Source organism: Pleurodeles waltl, chromosome 7 (assembly GCF_031143425.1).
Source record: "Pleurodeles waltl isolate 20211129_DDA chromosome 7, aPleWal1.hap1.20221129, whole genome shotgun sequence".
NCBI classification, from domain to species: domain Eukaryota; kingdom Metazoa; phylum Chordata; class Amphibia; order Caudata; family Salamandridae; genus Pleurodeles; species Pleurodeles waltl.
Genome location: NC_090446.1, coordinates 701,548,168 through 701,566,574, shown reverse-complemented (window position 1 = coordinate 701,566,574; position 18,407 = coordinate 701,548,168). Strand labels below are relative to the sequence as shown.

The 18,407-nt window shown below is 49.0% G+C and overlaps 1 protein-coding gene across 1 annotated transcript in view; it reads left to right on the top strand.

Annotated features, from left to right (window-relative positions):
- The window catches only part of HSPA4 (heat shock protein family A (Hsp70) member 4), a 506,168-nt gene that overhangs the window by 91,158 nt on the left and 396,603 nt on the right, over nucleotides 1-18,407 (top strand). Inside the window, exon 10 of the mRNA XM_069244722.1 lies at nucleotides 16,639-16,745. Within this exon, the coding sequence (XP_069100823.1) occupies nucleotides 16,639-16,745 (107 nt within the window). The remainder of the gene's footprint in view (nucleotides 1-16,638; nucleotides 16,746-18,407) is intronic.

Sequence of the window (18,407 nt, the reverse complement as noted above, 5' to 3'; positions counted from 1 at the left end):
AGCATCTTGTGGACTTCCACCTTGATGCTTTCCTTAACATGGTCAGACTGTCTAAAGATTTTGTTCTTGACAGGCATGCTGTCTCCTGTGTCCACATCATGGGTACACAGGTGTGTCTGACCAGGGGTCAAGGAGAAGAGTTCAGGAAACTGTTGTAGGACTCTCCTACAATCAGCTTGCTGTTGGCCAGAGAGGGTGTCTGAGTAGATCACTCCATCTACTGTACCATCTTTTGGGTCTGATGACAGAAGATCAGGGAGAGGTTCACTCTCTGCCTCCTGATCCTCATCTGTTACCATCAACAGATTGACATCAGCCCTGTCGTGGAAGAGCTTAAGGCGGTTTACATGGATCACCCTCCTGGGGCTCCTGCTTGTGCCCAGGTCCACCAAGTAGGTGACCTGACTCTTCCTCTCTAGTACTGGGTAAGGGCCACTCCATTTGTCCTAGAGTGCCCTGGGAGCCACAGGCTCCAGAACCCAGACTTTCTGCCCTGGTTGGAACTCAACCAGTGCAGCCTTTTGGTCATACCAAAACTTCTGGAGCTGTTGGCTGGCCTCAAGGTTTTTGGTTGCCTTTTCCATGTACTCTGCCATTCTAGAGCGAAGGCCAAGTACATAGTCCACTATGTCTTGTTTTGGCTCATGGAGAGGTCTCTCCCAGCCTTCTTTAACAAGAGCAAGTGGTCCCCTTACAGGATGACCAAACAGAAGTTCAAAGGGTGAGAATCCTACTCCCTTCTGTGGCACCTCTCTGTAAGCGAAAAGCAGACACGGCAAGAGGACATCCCATCTCCTTTTGAGCTTTTCTGGGAGCCCCATGATCATGCCTTTTAATGTCTTGTTGAATCTCTCAACCAAGCCATTAGTTTGTGGATGGTAGGGTGTAGTGAATTTATAAGTCACTCCACACTCATTCCACATGTGCTTTAGGTATGCTGACATGAAGTTGGTACCTCTGTCAGACACCACCTCCTTAGGGAAACCCACTCTGGTAAAGATACCAATGAGGGCCTTGGCTACTGCAGGGGCAGTAGTCGACCTAAGGGGAATAGCTTCAGGATACCTGGTAGCATGATCCACTACTACCAGGATATACATATTTCCTGAGGCTGTGGGAGGTTCTAGTGGACCAACTATGTCCACACCCACTCTTTCAAAGGGGACCCCCACCACTGGAAGTGGAATGAGGGGGGCCTTTGGGTGCCCACCTGTCTTACCACTGGCTTGACAGGTGGGGCAGGAGAGGCAAAACTCCTTAACCATGTTGGACATATTGGGCCAGTAGAAGTGGTTGACTAACCTCTCCCACGTCTTGGTTTGTCCCAAATGTCCAGCAAGGGGAATGTCATGGGCCAATGTTAGGATGAACTCTCTGAACAGCTGAGGCACTACCACTCTCCTAGTGGCACCAGGTTTGGGGTCTCTGGCCTCAGTGTACAGGAGTCCATCTTCCCAATAGACCCTATGGGTTCCAGTTTTCTTGCCTTTGGACTCTTCAGCAGCTTGCTGCCTAAGGCCTTCAAGAGAGGGACAGGTTTCTTGTCCCTTACACAGCTCCTCCCTTGAGGGTCCCCCTGGGCCTAAGAGCTCAACCTGATAAGGTTCAAGCTCCAAAGGCTCAGTTCCCTCAGAGGGCAGAACTTCTTCCTGAGAAGAGAGGTTCCCTTTCTTTTGCTGTGTTGCAGTTGGTTTCCCAGCTGACTTTCCTGTTCTCTTGGTAGGCTGGGCCATTCTTCCAGACTCCAGCTCTACTTGTTCACCCTGTGCCTTGCACTGTGCTCTTGTTTTCACACACACCAGTTCAGGGATACCCAGCATTGCTGCATGGGTTTTTAGTTCTACCTCAGCCCATGCTGAGGACTCCAGGTCATTTCCAAGCAGACAGTCCACTGGGATGTTTGAGGAGACCACCACCTGTTTCAGGCCATTGACCCCTCCCCATTCTAAAGTAACCATTGCCATGGGATGTACTTTTCTCTGATTGTCAGCGTTGGTGACTGTGTAAGTTTTTCCAGTCAGGTATTGGCCAGGGGAAACCAGTTTCTCTGTCACCATGGTGACACTGGCACCTGTATCCCTCAGGCCCTCTATTCTAGTCCCATTAATTAAGAGTTGCTGTCTGTATTTTTGCATGTTAGGCGGCCAGACAGCTAGTGTGGCTAAATCCACCCCACCCTCAAACTAGAGTAGCTTCAGTGTGGACCCTGATTTGCTCTGGGCACACTGTTGATCCCACTTGGAGACTAGCCATACCAGTGTTACCTGGATGGGAGTTTGGAGTGGAACCTTTCTTGGGACAGGCCTTGTCTCCAGTTTGGTGTCCATGCTGTTTACAGCTATGACACCAGGCCTTTTTGGGATCAAAGTTTTTACCCTTGTACCCATTGTTTTGTGAAGAGGCTCTGGGCCCACCCTCCTGTGCAGGTTTTTGGGGGCCTGTAGAAGACTCTTTACTATTTTTAGTTTTGGTTGTCTCATCACCCTTCCCCTGGGGAGTCTTTGTGACCCCTTTCTTTTGGTCACCCCCTGTTGAAGTCTTGGACACCCTTGTCTTGACCCAATGGTCCGCCTTCTTTCCCAATTCTTGGGGAGAAATTGGTCCTAGGTCTACCAGATGCTGATGCAGTTTATCATTGAAACAATTACTTAATAGGTGTTCTTTCACAAATAAATTGTACAGCCCATCATAATTACTTACACCACTGCCTTGAATCCAACCATCTAGTGTTTTCACTGAGTAGTCTACAAAGTCAACCCAGGTCTGGCTCGAGGATTTTTGAGCCCCCCTGAATCTAATCCTATACTCCTCAGTGGAGAATCCAAAGCCCTCAATCAGGGTACCCTTCATGAGGTCATAAGATTCTGCATCTTGTCCAGAGAGTGTGAGGAGTCTATCCCTACACTTTCCTGTGAACATTTCCCAAAGGAGAGCACCCCAGTGAGATCTGTTCACTTTTCTGGTTACACAAGCCCTCTCAAAAGCTGTGAACCATTTGGTGATGTCATCACCATCTTCATATTTAGTTACAATCCCTTTGGGGATTTTCAACATGTCAGGAGAATCTCTGACCCTATTTATGTTGCTGCCACCATTGATGGGTCCTAGGCCCATCTCTTGTCTTTCCCTCTCTATGGCTAGGATCTGTCTTTCCAAAGCCAATCTTTTGGCCATCCTGGCTAACTGGATGTCCTCTTCACTGGGGCTATCCTCAGTGATTTCAGAGGTGTTGGTCTCTCCTGTGAGGGAACCAGCATCTCTGACTATTATTTTTGGAGTCAGGGTTTGAGGGACCCTGTTCTCCCTAGATAGGACTGGTAGGGGGGAATTGTCCTCCAAGTCACTATCCTCTTCCTCTGAGTTGCCACCCTCAGAGGGGTTGGCCTTTTCAAACTCTGCCAAAAGCTCCTGGAGCTGTATTTTGGTAGGTTTGGGGCCCACTGTTATTTTCTTTATTTTACAGAGTGACCTTAGCTCCCTCATCTTAAGATGGAGGTAAGGTGTGGTGTCGAGTTCCACCACAGTCACATCTGTGCTAGACATTTTGCTTCTAAAAGTTGGAATACTTTTTAAGAATCTACAACTGGTTCTAGAATCTAATTCAAACTTTTAACAAACTTTTAAACTCTAAAAGAAAATGCTAAACAGGGACTTAACACACAAGGCCCTAGCAGGACTTTTAAGAATTTAGAAAACTTTTCAAATTGCAAAAATCAATTTCTAATGACAATTTTGGAATTTGTCGTGTGATCAGGTATTGGCTGAGTAGTCCAGCAAATGCAAAGTCTTGTACCCCACCGCTGATCCACCAATGTAGGAAGTTGGCTCTGTATGTGCTATTTCAAAGTAAGGAATAGCATGCACAGAGTCCAAGGGTTCCCCTTAGAGGTAAAATAGTGGTAAAAATAGATAATACTAATGCTCTATTTTGTGGTAGTGTGGTCGAGCAGTAGGCTTATCCAAGGAGTAGTGTTAAGCATTTGTTGTACATACACATAGACAATAAATGAGGTACACACACTCAGAGACAAATCCAGCCAATAGGTTTTGTTATAGAAAAATATATTTTCTTAGTTTATTTTAAGAACCACAGGTTCAAATTCTACATGTAATACCTCATTCGAAAGGTATTGCAGGTAAGTACTTTAGGAACTTCAAATCATCAAAATTGCATGTATACTTTTCAAGTTATTCACAACTAGCTGTTTTAAAAGTGGACACTTAGTGCAATTTTCACAGTTCCTAGGGGAGGTAAGTATTTGTTAGGTTAACCAGGTAAGTAAGACACTTACAGGGCTTAGTTCTTGGTCCAAGGTAGCCCACCGTTGGGGGTTCAGAGCAACCCCAAAGTCACCACACCAGCAGATCAGGGCCGGTCAGGTGCAGAGTTCCAAGTGGTGCCCAAAACACGTAGGCTAGAATGGAGAGAAGGGGGTGCCCCGGTTCCGGTCTGCTTGCAGGTAAGTACCCGCGTCTTCGGAGGGCAGACCAGGGGGGTTTTGTAGGGCACCGGGGGGGACACAAGTCCACACAGAAATTTCACCCTCAGCGGCGCGGGGGCGGCCGGGTGCAGTGTAGAAACCAGCGTCGGGTTCGCAATGTTAGTCTATGAGAGATCTCGGGATCTCTTCAGCGCTGCAGGCAGGCAAGGGGGGGATTCCTCGGGGGAAACCTCCACTTGGGCAAGGGAGAGGGACTCCTGGGGGTCACTTCTCCCGTGAAAGTCCGGTCCTTCAGGTCCTGGGGGCTGCGGTTGCAGGGTCTCTCCCAGGCGTCGGGACTTTAGGTTCAAAGAGTCGCGGTCAGGGGAAGCCTCGGGATTCCCTCTGCAGGCGGCGCTGTGGGGGCTCAGGGGGGACAGGTTTTGGTACTCACAGTATCAGAGTAGTCCTGGGGTCCCTCCTGAGGTGTTGGATCGCCACCAGCCGAGTCGGGGTCGCCGGGTGCAGTGTTGCAAGTCTCACGCTTCTTGCGGGGAGCTTGCAGGGTTCTTTAAAGTTGCTGGAAACAAAGTTGCAGCTTTTCTTGGAGCAGGTCCGCTGTCCTCGGGAGTTTCTTGTCTTTTCGAAGCCGGGGCAGTCCTCAGAGGATGTCGAGGTCGCTGGTCCCTTTGGAAGGCGTCGCTGGAGCAGGATCTTTGGAAGGCAGGAGACAGGCCGGTGAGTTTCTGGAGCCAAGGCAGTTGTCGTCTTCTGGTCTTCCGCTGCAGGGGTTTTCAGCTGGGCAGTCCTTCTTCTTGTAGTTGCAGGAATCTAATTTTCTAGGGTTCAGGGTAGCCCTTAAATACTAAATTTAAGGGCGTGTTTAGGTCTGGGGGGTTAGTAGCCAATGGCTACTAGCCCTGAGGGTGGGTACACCCTCTTTGTGCCTCCTCCCAAGGGGAGGGGGTCACAATCCTAACCCTATTGGGGGAATCCTCCATCTGCAAGATGGAGGATTTCTAAAAGTTAGAGTCACCTCAGCTCAGGACACCTTAGGGGCTGTCCTGACTGGCCAGTGACTCCTCCTTGTTATTCTCATTATTTTCTCCGGCCTTGCCGCCAAAAGTGGGGCCTGGCCGGAGGGGGCGGGCAACTCCACTAGCTGGAGTGTCCTGCTGGGTTGGCACAAAGGAGGTGAGCCTTTGAGGCTCACCGCCAGGTGTGACAATTCCTGCCTGGGAGAGGTGTTAGCATCTCCACCCAGTGCAGGCTTTGTTACTGGCCTCAGAGTGACAAAGGCACTCTCCCCATGGGGCCAGCAACATGTCTCGGTTTGTGGCAGGCTGCTAAAACTAGTCAGCCTACACAGATAGTCGGTTAAGTTTCAGGGGGCACCTCTAAGGTGCCCTCTGTGGTGTATTTTACAATAAAATGTACACTGGCATCAGTGTGCATTTATTGTGCTGAGAAGTTTGATACCAAACTTCCCAGTTTTCAGTGTAGCCATTATGGTGCTGTGGAGTTCGTGTTTGACAGACTCCCAGACCATATACTCTTATGGCTACCCTGCACTTACAATGTCTAAGGTTTTGTTTAGACACTGTAGGGGTACCATGCTCATGCACTGGTACCCTCACCTATGGTATAGTGCACCCTGCCTTAGGGCTGTAAGGCCTGCTAGAGGGGTGTCTTACCTATACTGCATAGGCAGTGAGAGGCTGGCATGGCACCCTGAGGGGAGTGCCATGTCGACTTACTCGTTTTGTCCTCACTAGCACACACAAGCTGGCAAGCAGTGTGTCTGTGCTGAGTGAGGGGTCTCCAGGGTGGCATAAGACATGCTGCAGCCCTTAGAGACCTTCCTTGGCATCAGGGCCCTTGGTACTAGCAGTACCAGTTACAAGGGACTTATCTGGATGCCAGGGTCTGCCAATTGTGGATACAAAAGTACAGGTTAGGGAAAGAACACTGGTGCTGGGGCCTGGTTAGCAGGCCTCAGCACACTTTCAATTGTAAACATAGCATCAGCAAAGGCAAAAAGTCAGGGGGCAACCATGCCAAGGAGGCATTTCCTTACAAAGGCACAGGGTGAAAAAGTAGAGCTGGAGTCTGGAAAAATGGCCCAGCCTACCAAGAGAAAAGGAAAGTCAGTTGGGAAACCAACTGCAACACAGTCAGAAAAAGAGAACCTCTCTTCTCAGGAAGAAGTTCTGCCCTCTGAGGGAACTGAGCCTTTGGAGCTTGAACCTTATCAGGTTGAGCTCTTAGGCCCAGGGGGACCCTCAAGGGAGGAGCTGTGTAAGGAACAAGAAACCTGTCCCTCTCTTGAAGGCCTTAGGCAGCAAGCTGCTGAAGAGTCCAAGGGCAAGAAAAATGGAACACATAGGGTCTATTGGGAAGATGGACTCCTGTACACTGAGGCCAGAGACCCCAAACCTGGTGCCACTAGGAGAGTGGTAGTGCCTCAGTCGTTCAGAGAGTTTATTCTGACCTTAGCCCATGATATTCCCCTTGCTGGGCATTTGGGACAAACCAAGACGTGGGAGAGGTTAGTCAACCACTTCTACTGGCCCAATATGTCCCAGAAGGTTAAGGAGTTTTGCCTCTCCTGCCCCACCTGTCAATCCAGTGGTAAGACAGGTGGGCACCCAAAGGCCCCCCTCATTCCACTTCCAGTGGTGGGGGTCCCCTTTGAAAGAGTGGGTGTGGACATAGTTGGTCCACTGGAACCTCCCACAGCCTCAGGAAATATGTACATCCTAGTAGTAGTGGATCATGCTACTAGGTATCCTGAAGCTATTCCCCTTAGGTCAACTACTGCCCCTGCAGTAGCCAAGGCCCTCATTGGTATCTTTACCAGAGTGGGTTTCCCTAAGGAGGTGGTGTCTGACAGAGGTACCAACTTCATGTCAGCATACCTAAAACACATGTGGAATGAGTGTGGAGTGACTTACAAATTCACTACACCATACCATCCACAAACTAATGGCTTAGTTGAGAGATTCAACAAGACATTAAAAGGCATGATCATGGGGCTCCCAGAAAAGCTCAAAAGGAGATGGGATGTCCTCTTGCCATGTCTGCTTTTTGCTTACAGAGAGGTGCCACAGAAGGGAGTAGGATTCTCACCCTTTGAACTTCTGTTTGGTCACCCTGTAAGGGGACCACTTGCTCTTGTTAAAGAAGGCTGGGAGAGACCTCTTCATGAGCCTAAACAAGACATAGTGGACTATGTACTTGGCCTTCGCTCTAGAATGGCAGAGTACATGGAAAAGGCAACCAAAAACCTTGAGGCCAGCCAACAGCTCCAGAAGTTTTGGTATGACCAAAAGGCTGCAATGGTTGAGTTCCAACCAGGGCAGAAAGTCTGGGTTCTGGAGCCTGTGGCTCCCAGGGCACTCCAGGACAAATCGAGTGGCCCTTACCCAGTGCTAGAAAGGAAGAGTCAGGTCACCTACCTGGTGGACCTGGGCACAAGCAGGAGCCCCAAGAGGGTGATCCATGTGAACCGCCTTAAGCTCTTCCATGACAGGGCTGATGTAAATCTGTTGATGGTAACAGATGAGGATCAGGAGGCAGAGAGTGAACCTCTCCCTGATCTTCTGTCATCAGACCCAAAAGATGGCTCAGTAGATGGAGTGATCTACTCAGACACCCTCTCTGGCCAACAGCAAGCTGATTGTAGGAGAGTCCTACAACAGTTTCCTGAACTCTTCTCCTTAACCCCTGGTCAGACACACCTGTGTACCCATGATGTGGACACAGGAGACAGCATGCCTGTCAAAAACAAAATCTTTAGACAGTCTGACCATGTTAAGGAAAGCATCAAGGTGGAAGTCCACAAGATGCTGGAATTGGGAGTAATTGAGCGCTCTGACAGCCCCTGGGCTAGCCCAGTGGCCTTAGTCCCCAAACCTCACACCAAAGATGGAAAGAAAGAGATGAGGTTTTGTGTGGACTACAGAGGGCTCAACTCTGTCAGCAAGACAGATGCTCATCCAATTCCTAGAGCTGATGAGCTCATAGATAAATTAGGTGCTGCCAAATTCTTAAGTACCTTTGACTTGACAGCAGGGTACTGGCAAATAAAAATGGCACCTGGAGCAAAAGAGAAAACCGCATTCTCCACACCTGATGGGCATTATCAGTTTACTGTTATGCCCTTTGGTTTAAAGAATGCCCCTGCCACCAGGTTGGTGAATCAAGTCCTTGCTGGCTTGGAGTCCTTTAGCACAGCTTATCTTGATGATATTGCTGTCTTTAGCTCCACCTGGCAGGATCACCTGGTCCACCTGAAGAAGGTTTTGAAGGCTCTGCAATCTGCAGGCCTCTCTATCAAGGCATCCAAATGCCAGATAGGGCAGGGAACTGTGGTTTACTTGGGCCACCTTGTAGGTGGAGGCCAAGTTCAGCCACTCCAACCCAAGATCCAGACTATTCTGGACTGGGTAGCTCCAAAAACCCAGACTCAAGTCAGGGCATTCCTTGGCTTGACTGGGTATTACAGGAGGTTTGTGAAGGGATATGGATCCATTGTGACAGCCCTCACTGAACTCACCTCCAAGAAAATGCCCAAGAAAGTGAACTGGACTGTGGAATGCCAACAGGCCTTTGACACCCTGAAACAAGCAATGTGCTCAGCACCAGTTCTAAAAGCCCCAGATTATTCTAAGCAGTTCATTGTGCAGACAGATGCCTCTGAACATGGGATAGGGGCAGTTTTGTCCCAAACAAATGATGATGGCCTTGACCAGCCTGTTGCTTTCATTAGCAGGAGGTTACTCCCCAGGGAGCAGCGTTGGAGTGCCATTGAGAGGGAGGCCTTTGCTGTGGTTTGGTCCCTGAAGAAGCTGAGACCATACCTCTTTGGGACTCACTTCCTAGTTCAAACTGACCACAGACCTCTCAAATGGCTGATGCAAATGAAAGGTGAAAATCCTAAACTGTTGAGGTGGTCCATCTCCCTACAGGGAATGGACTTTATAGTGGAACACAGACCTGGGACTGCCCATGCCAATGCAGATGGCCTTTCCAGGTTCTTCCACTTAGAAAATGAAGACTCTCTTGGGAAAGGTTAGTCTCATCCTCTTTCGTTTGGGGGGGGGGGGGTTGTGTAAGGAAATGCCTCCTTGGCATGGTTGCCCCCTGACTTTTTGCCTTTGCTGATGCTATGTTTACAATTGAAAGTGTGCTGAGGCCTGCTAACCAGGCCCCAGCACCAGTGTTCTTTCCCTAACCTGTACTTTTGTATCCACAATTGGCAGACCCTGGCATCCAGATAAGTCCCTTGTAACTGGTACTTCTAGTACCAAGGGCCCTGATGCCAAGGAAGGTCTCTAAGGGCTGCAGCATGTCTTATGCCACCTTGGAGACCTCTCACTCAGCACAGACACACTGCTTGCCAGCTTGTGTGTGCTAGTGAGGACAAAACGAGTAAGTCGACATGGCACTCCCCTCAGGGTGCCATGCCAGCCTCTCACTGCCTATGCAGTATAGGTAAGACACCCCTCTAGCAGGCCTTACAGCCCTAAGGCAGGGTGCACTATACCATAGGTGAGGGTGCCAGTGCATGAGCACTGTACCCCTACAGTGTCTAAGCAAAACCTTAGACATTGTAAGTGCAGGGTAGCCATAAGAGTATATGGTCTGGGAGTCTGTTTTACACGAACTCCACAGCACCATAATGGCTACACTGAAAACTGGGAAGTTTGGTATCAAACTTCTCAGCACAATAAATGCACACTGATGCCAGTGTACATTTTATTGCAAAATACACCCCAGAGGGCACCTTAGAGGTGCCCCCTGAAACTTAACCGACTATCTGTGTAGGCTGACTAGTTCCAGCAGCCTGCCACACTAGAGACATGTTGCTGGCCCCATTGGGAGAGTGCCTTTGTCACTCTGAGGCCAGTAACAAAGCCTGCACTGGGTGGAGATGCTAACACCTCCCCCAGGCAGGAGCTGTAACACCTGGCGGTGAGCCTCAAAGGCTCACCCCTTTGTCACAGCACCGCAGGACACTCCAGCTAGTGGAGTTGCCCGCCCCCTCCGGCCCGGCCCCCACTTTTGGCGGCAAGGCCGGAGAAAATAATGAGAATAACAAGGAGGAGTCACTGGCCAGTCAGGACAGCCCCTAAGGTGTCCTGAGCTGAGGTGACTCTAACTTTTAGAAATCCTCCATCTTGCAGATGGAGGATTCCCCCAATAGGGTTAGGATTGTGACCCCCTCCCCTTGGGAGGAGGCACAAAGAGGGTGTACCCACCCTCAGGGCTAGTAGCCATTGGCTACTAACCCCCCAGACCTAAACACGCCCTTAAATTTAGTATTTAAGGGCTACCCTGAACCCTAGAAAATTAGATTCCTGCAACAACAAGAAGAAGGACTGCCCAGCTGAAAACCCCTGCAGAGGAAGGCCAGAAGACAACAACTGCCTTGGCTCCAGAAACTCACCGGCCTGTCTCCTGCCTTCCAAAGAACTCTGCTCCAGCGACGCCTTCCAAAGGGACCAGCGACCTCTGAATCCTCTGAGGACTGCCCTGCTTCGACGACGACAAGAAACTCCCGAGGACAACGGACCTGCTCCAAAAAGACTGCAACTTTGTTTCAAGAAGCAGCTTTAAAGAACCCTGCAACTCCCCGCAAGAAGCGTGAGACTTGCAACACTGCACCCGGCGACCCCGACTCGGCTGGTGGAGAACCAACACCTCAGGGAGGACCCCCGGACTACTCTACGACTGTGAGTACCAAAACCTGTCCCCCCTGAGCCCCCACAGCGCCGCCTGCAGAGGGAATCCCGAGGCTTCCCCTGACCGCGACTCTCTGAAACCTAAGTCCCGACGCCTGGAAAAGACCCTGCACCCACAGCCCCCAGGACCTGAAGGACCGGACTTTCACTGCAGAAGTGACCCCCAGGAGTCCCTCTCCCTTGCCCAAGTGGAGGTTTCCCTGAGGAAGCCCCCCCTTGCCTGCCTGCAGCGCTGAAGAGATCCCTTGATCTCTCATTGACTTACATTGCGAACCCGACGCTTGTTCTAACACTGCACCCGGCCGCCCCCGCGCCGCTGAGGGTGAAATTTCTGTGTGGGCTTGTGTCCCCCCCGGTGCCCTACAAAACCCCCCTGGTCTGCCCTCCGAAGACGCGGGTACTTACCTGCAAGTAGACCGGAACCGGGGCACCCCCTTCTCTCCACTGAAGCCTTTGCGTTTTGGGCACCACTTTGAACTCTGCACCTGACCGGCCCTGAGCTGCTGGTGTGGTGACTTTGGGGTTGCTCTGAACCCCCAACGGTGGGCTACCTTGGACCAAGAACTGAACCCTGTAAGTGTCTTACTTACCTGGTAAAACTAACCAAAACTTACCTCCCCCAGGAACTGTGAAAATTGCACTAAGTGTCCACTTTTGAAATAGCTATTTGTGAATAACTTGAAAAGTATACATGCAATTGAAATGATTCAAAGTTCCTAATGTACTTACCTGCAATACCTTTCAAACAAGATATTACATGTTAAATTTGAACCTGTGGTTCTTAAAATAAACTAAGAAAAGATATTTTTCTATAACAAAACCTATTGGCTGGATTTGTCTCTGAGTGTGTGTACCTCATTTATTGTCTATGTGTATGTACAACAAGTGCTTAACACTACTCCTTGGATAAGCCTACTGCTCGACCACACTACCACAAAATAGAGCATTAGTATTATCTATTTTTACCACTATTTTACCTCTAAGGGGAACCCTTGGACTCTGTGCATGCTATTCCTTACTTTGAAATAGCACATACAGAGCCAACTTCCTACACCAGAGCAGGGACTGGAGGTCACTGGACTGGTGCAAACCCATACCTAGGAAGTCAAGGAAAACCGAGCTAGAGTTTGTAGTGGCACGTCTGCTTATGCAGGGGTTCCCTCACACACAGGGACCTGCAACCTGCCCTTTGGGCTAGGAGGGCCTGCCATATGGGTGACCTGGTGCAGTGTCCTGTAGTGAAAGGATGCAGGCACCTTTTTACACAGGCTGCAAAGGCAGGCCTGCAGGCACATTTTACATGGGTGGCATAATATATGCTGCAGCCCATGGGGGAATCCCCTGGTGCCCCAATGTCCTGGGTACCATATACTAGGGACTTATTTGGGGGCAGCAGTATGCCAATTGTGGGGTGCAGAAAGTCAGTAACAACCAAATGTAGAAGGGGAGAGCACATTCACTCGGGTCCTGGCTAGCAGGATCCCAGTGAACACGCTCAAAACACACCGAGTGCAGGCAAAAAGTCGGTATAACCATGCCAAAAAGAGGGCACTTTGCTACAGTCACCTTGCAGGTGACCAAACCCCCTTTTAGGGCTATTTAGGATCTCCTTCTTGGGTGGGTCCACAGATTCGACGTGCAAGAATCCACCAGGACTCCTCTGTATAGTTTACTTCATCTTCTTGCCACTGGAACTGCAACTGGACTCTTCAGGAACCCACAATCTGCATTTTCAGCGATGACTCCGCTTTGCAACATTGTTTCTCCGGCTCAGTCGAAGAACCGCAACATTTCCTCGGCTGTGCTTGTTCTGAGGTCGGCAAGACTTCGGCCACACCAAGAAGCAAGAAGGAATCTCCTTTTGGAGTTAGTCACTCCCCTGCATCTGCAGGCATCAACTGCAACAACAACCTACTGCGTGGATCTGCCTTCCTCTAGAACTGTGTGGATCCTGCATCACAGGTGATGGTTGTCTGGTGGTTGTCTGGAGTGGTCCCCTTGGTCCTCTTTACCAGCTGTCCAACATGGGAGATGGGAAGCCCTTCCTTCTCTTTTCAGGACAGTACCTTGTGCACCGCAACGCTTGTAGCTACCAAGGCTTGTTTGCTCCTGCTCCTAGGGTTCTCCAGGCTCCAAGTAGCCCAGTTTCCCAGCACTTCCTCTTGCAAAGCACAGTTTCCTCTCTGCTGCTCCAGCGACGTGGGACTCTTCTTCAGGTGTGCTGACTGGGCCTCACTGCAACTCCTGTGCCTGCTGCCAGTTGGGGGCTGCGACTGCTTCTGTGGGCTCTTCAGACTGTTGAGGGTCCCCTCTGACTCCCCTCCTTGGATCGAGTCCTGAGCCTTGCTGGTCCTCTTCAGCCTTGCAACTCTACTTTTGCTCCTCTTGCATTATTGGTGTTTTTTCTCCACCACGGACCATCTGCGACCGGATAACTTACTTGCGGCACCATCTGCACTTTCTTCAACGACTCCTCTTCAGCTCCTGGGCTCCAGAGCTGGTCTTCCTCTCCCCTCGTAGAACTGGATCTGCATCCACAGAAGGGTGGGTAGTGGCTCCTGCACCCACTGGACACTCCATTGTGGACTGGACTCAGTCCCCTTCTACTGGAATCCACCTTTGGTTTCTTCTTGTCTGGTCCTGTTCTCGTACATTCCTTTTTCTAAGTCCCCCTGCATCTTGCATGGGAGACACTCTTGTGTTCAGTAAAGGGCTTGGAGCCCACTTGTTGCTCACCATTGCATTGCACTCTTTACAGCCTCGGAATTCGTCGAGGCATGCCTGGCATCATTTCTGTTCCTGGGTGTGGAGCAGGGATCGAGCACTAATTGATTTCAACTTATTTGTGCCCATCTGCTGCTCCCGACATGATCAGTGTACTATTTTGTTCTGATATCCAGTGCCCCATAAACAGAAGGCTTGTGACTGGCAAAAAGGTGCCCTGCAGGACAAATAAAATTGCAGTGTTTTATTTTTTAAAGCCAACTTTATTTTATTTTGTTAGGTCGTCTTTTTTCTCTGTATCACTAGTGTGTTTTTTTTATTTTTTATCTTGGGGCAGTTGTCAAAAGATGACAACTTGTTCGAAATATGGTGACCCATTGCATTGTAAATGTTTGTTTAGGATATATGATTTGGCCCTCCCGTAGGACCCTCACTGTTTACCTATACTTTTGCCAATGCTTATTGCTTTCTATGCTCTTTACTGATTGCTAATGTGTGTACAATAGTGTGTTTACTTACCTCCAGTTGGGGGGGATTGCCTATTCAGTAGTCTAGTATTTGTGTTACTATAATAAAGTACCTTTTTCTTTTTGTTACACTGTGTGGTTCTTTTATGTGTGACAGTGCTGTGTGACTATAGTGGTATTGCATACGCTTTGCATTTCTCCTAGATAAGTCTTGACTGATCATCCACAGCTACCTCTAAAGAGCCCTGGCTTCCTAGACCCTGCCTACACCACACTAATAGGGGCTACGTGGACCTGCTATAAGGTGATAATATCATAGGTTTTCACCACACACACCAGGCCAGCTTCCTACACCATTGTCCAGCACATTCACTTAAAATGGCTTCACTGATCCCTCACTGTGCCTGAGAATCGACAAAAATATAGGAGAAACATATCTGCCCGTGAAGATATGTCCTCGCGTGTAATATAATGCATCCTGCCTGAGGGCTGCAAGGTGTGCTGTAGGTGTGACTTAAATATACTGCATACAGTGTTAAGGGGACATGGCACACATGCTGTGTGCTGTGTTGTGTTTTCACTTTCAGCTGCACCAAAACATGCAGCCTGCAATGGTAGCCTGGCATGTGCTTGGTAAGAGGACCCTCAGGATGTCGCAATTCATGCTGCAGCCGATGGCGACTCTTTGGTACCCATGACCTAGGTACCAGGTTCCTCTGGACCTATACGGGTGCCAAAGGTGTTGCCATTTGAATAGCAAATGCACAGTTTTAGTTCTGGCACTGAAGAGCTGCTTATCAGGAACCCTGTGCACTTTCAGTCAAAATTGCATCAAGTAACAGACAAAGAATGAGTGTGACCATGTCAAAAACAGGCACTTTCCTACACAGGGTCCTAATCGTTCAAAACAGGGGAGTCTCATCAGCAGTCTAATTTTACCTTGTACGTCCTTATCCTGAAGATGCTCCAGCATGGTATGTTGGAGAGTAGTGAATCAGCAGCCATTAATCCTGTATTAGATCCAGAAGTCTGTTACTTTTATCACTCAGAATAAGGTTGGAGTCCCAGCGCCAATCATTTGGGCAGTTCTTTTGGAGAGAAGAGGGGCAGCTGGGGGCGGCGAGGGAGCTGGATCGGTGGTTTTGAATGGATGTTGGGAAGGGATGCAGCGCTCATTTCATGTATTTAAGGGATCATGGTGGAATTGGACCAGAGATGGAGGTTGGCTGCAGTGCAGGGATTGAGTTTGGGGTGGTGCATTAGACTAAGCAGTGACAATGCTAGAAAGTTGTGATGTAGCACAGTTAAGGAGAGTCTGAGGTGATAATAAAGGGCGAATTATGAGAGGATAAGGCTGAACCAAGGGGTGGAAGCACCAGGCAGAAGCATTGGACATGGACAAGAGGTATTCCTTAATAGATCATGGGATGGGCTGTGTGCAAGGGAAAGTATGAAGATAAGCTTCTGTAGGGTGGCATACCTGCGAGGCAGAATAACTGGACAGACATGTAGGGGAACTGGAGGCCCAGGGAGCTCTGAAAGAGCAACAGTAGGGTATAGAAGATAACAGGCAAACTGCAGCAGGCTTTGTCAGGACTTTGGGGCAGAAGTACTGGCAGAGGCGAGAAGAGTGGAGGCCCAAGGAAAGCCAAGAATGGGAGCTCGGGATGGAACCATAGGGCAGAAGTACTCAGCTGATGCAGCTGGTAGGCAGGAGCAGTGAAGAGTGCTCATGGAACTGTGAAGGAACAAAGCCTTGGAGTTGAGGAAGATGTACGGATTGGAGAAATGTTGTGTAGTGACATAAAGTGCTTAAAGAAAAGGAGTGCTTGGAGCCCTCAGGAGCTGATTGATTAGTTTTGGTATGTACTAAGATATTAAAGTGTATAAAGGAATAGGTGACAAGCTGGGCACATTAGGAGAGGATGCTGTTGGGCAGGGCCGCTTGGTATTTGTGACAGAGCATAGAATATTGAGCAGTCTAGCATCTGGTTAGGGGTTTATGTAAGGCATCTGTAGGAACTGTGCTAACAGTCAGAAAGGACATCTTTGAAGGTAAGTCATTTATGATTTTCATGCCTGTAGCTGGCCAGCCAGCAATGGTTTTCAAGTTGACCAATGTTAAATTACAATTACTCTGGGGATAAGCCTTTTAGGAAGCTGCCCTCATACCTTACACAAATTAATGTCCGCACAGTATTACTTTGTGTTTAAAGTTGAACATATTCTCAGTAAATTCTTAAACTGTCGAAGTATTTGACACTTTTTTTTTTCTTTTAGTGCGCCATTTTGTCCCCGGCTTTTAAAGTGAGGGAGTTTTCCATTACTGACTTGGTGTCGTTTCCAATCTCTCTCAAATGGAATTCCCCAGCAGAAGAAGGGCTAAGGTGAGAATGTGAGCAAACTGAAATGTATAATTTACGTACACATAGAGTATCTGCTTTGCACCCTAATAGACTTTTGTGTTTGCGAAAAGGCATGCACCTGTATTAATTTGTGTTCCAAATTCCCTAGAGATGTATTTTGTAAAGGACGTTGCTATGCTGTACAAAGCTTTAACTTAAAATTATCCAGTACTGGATCTTTCGTAGAGTCACATGCTTGAATCATTCCTTGTAGAAGTGGGAAACCCACGGTACCATAATACAGCAGTATGCAAGGACTGCAATCAGCCATAATAGCCTATGTCCTTTTTAAAAAGGACCAAACTTGAAGTATGACCAATCAGATGCTAGCGCCTTCTAGAACAGTGGTTCCCAACCTTTTAACTTCTGTGGACCCCCACTTTATAATTACTGGAACCCGAGGCCCCCCACTGAATGATTATTGGAATCACAGACAGACAGACAGACAGACAGACAGACAGACAGACAGACAGACAGACAGACAGACAGACAGACAGACAGACAGACACACACCCCACGGCAGCCTACAGCAAGCAAGAACCCCACCAAGGTTGTGACCCAAGTACCGGCTACAACCCCTCCTCCCACTTATTCCACCCAGGTAGGCGCAAGCATCTGAAAATACCTCCACCAACAGAAGGAGATAACATGGGACAAATAGGTGTTGGATTCAGTAAACTAAGTCATACCTTGAAGTTTGTGCAGAGACCACCAGACCATCCACTGAGAGGAGTGCACCCACCCGATCTTCACTTAGTGAGGAAGGAAGCATTACTAATGTTTTTCAAGGGTGCAATATAGAACGTTCTCCCTCATCAACAAGGATTAGGTTTTAACTCCTGGTTCTTCCTGGTGAGAAAAAATACAGGGAATGGAGACTCGTACTTGACCAAAGGAAGATTGTAAGGAAATGCCTCCTTGGCATGGTTGCCCCCTGACTTTTTGCCTTTGCTGATGCTATGTTTACAATTGAAAGTGTGCTGAGGCCTGCTAACCAGGCCCCAGCACCAGTGTTCTTTCCCTAACCTGTACTTTTGTATCCACAATTGGCAGACCCTGGCATCCAGATAAGTCCCTTGTAACTGGTACTTCTAGTACCAAGGGCCCTGATGCCAAGGAAGGTCTCTAAGGGCTGCAGCATGTCTTATGCCACCCTGGAGACCTCTCACTCAGCACAGACACACTGCTTGCCAGCTTGTGTGTGCTAGTGAGGACAAAACGAGTAAGTCGACATGGCACTCCCCTCAGGGTGCCATGCCAGCCTCTCACTGCCTATGCAGTATAGGTAAGACACCCCTCTAGCAGGCCTTACAGCCCTAAGGCAGGGTGCACTATACCATAGGTGAGGGTACCAGTGCATGAGCATGGTACCCCTACAGTGTCTAAACAAAATCTTAGACATTGTAAGTGCAGGGTAGCCATAAGAGTATATGGTCTGGGAGTTTGTCAAACACGAACTCCACAGCCCCATAATGGCTACACTGAAAACTGGGAAGTTTGGTATCAAACTTCTCAGCACAATAAATGCACACTGATGCCAGTGTACATTTTATTGTAAAATACACCACAGAGGGCACCTTAGAGGTGCCCCCTGAAACTTAACCGACTATCTGTGTAGGCTGACTAGTTTTAGCAGCCTGCCAC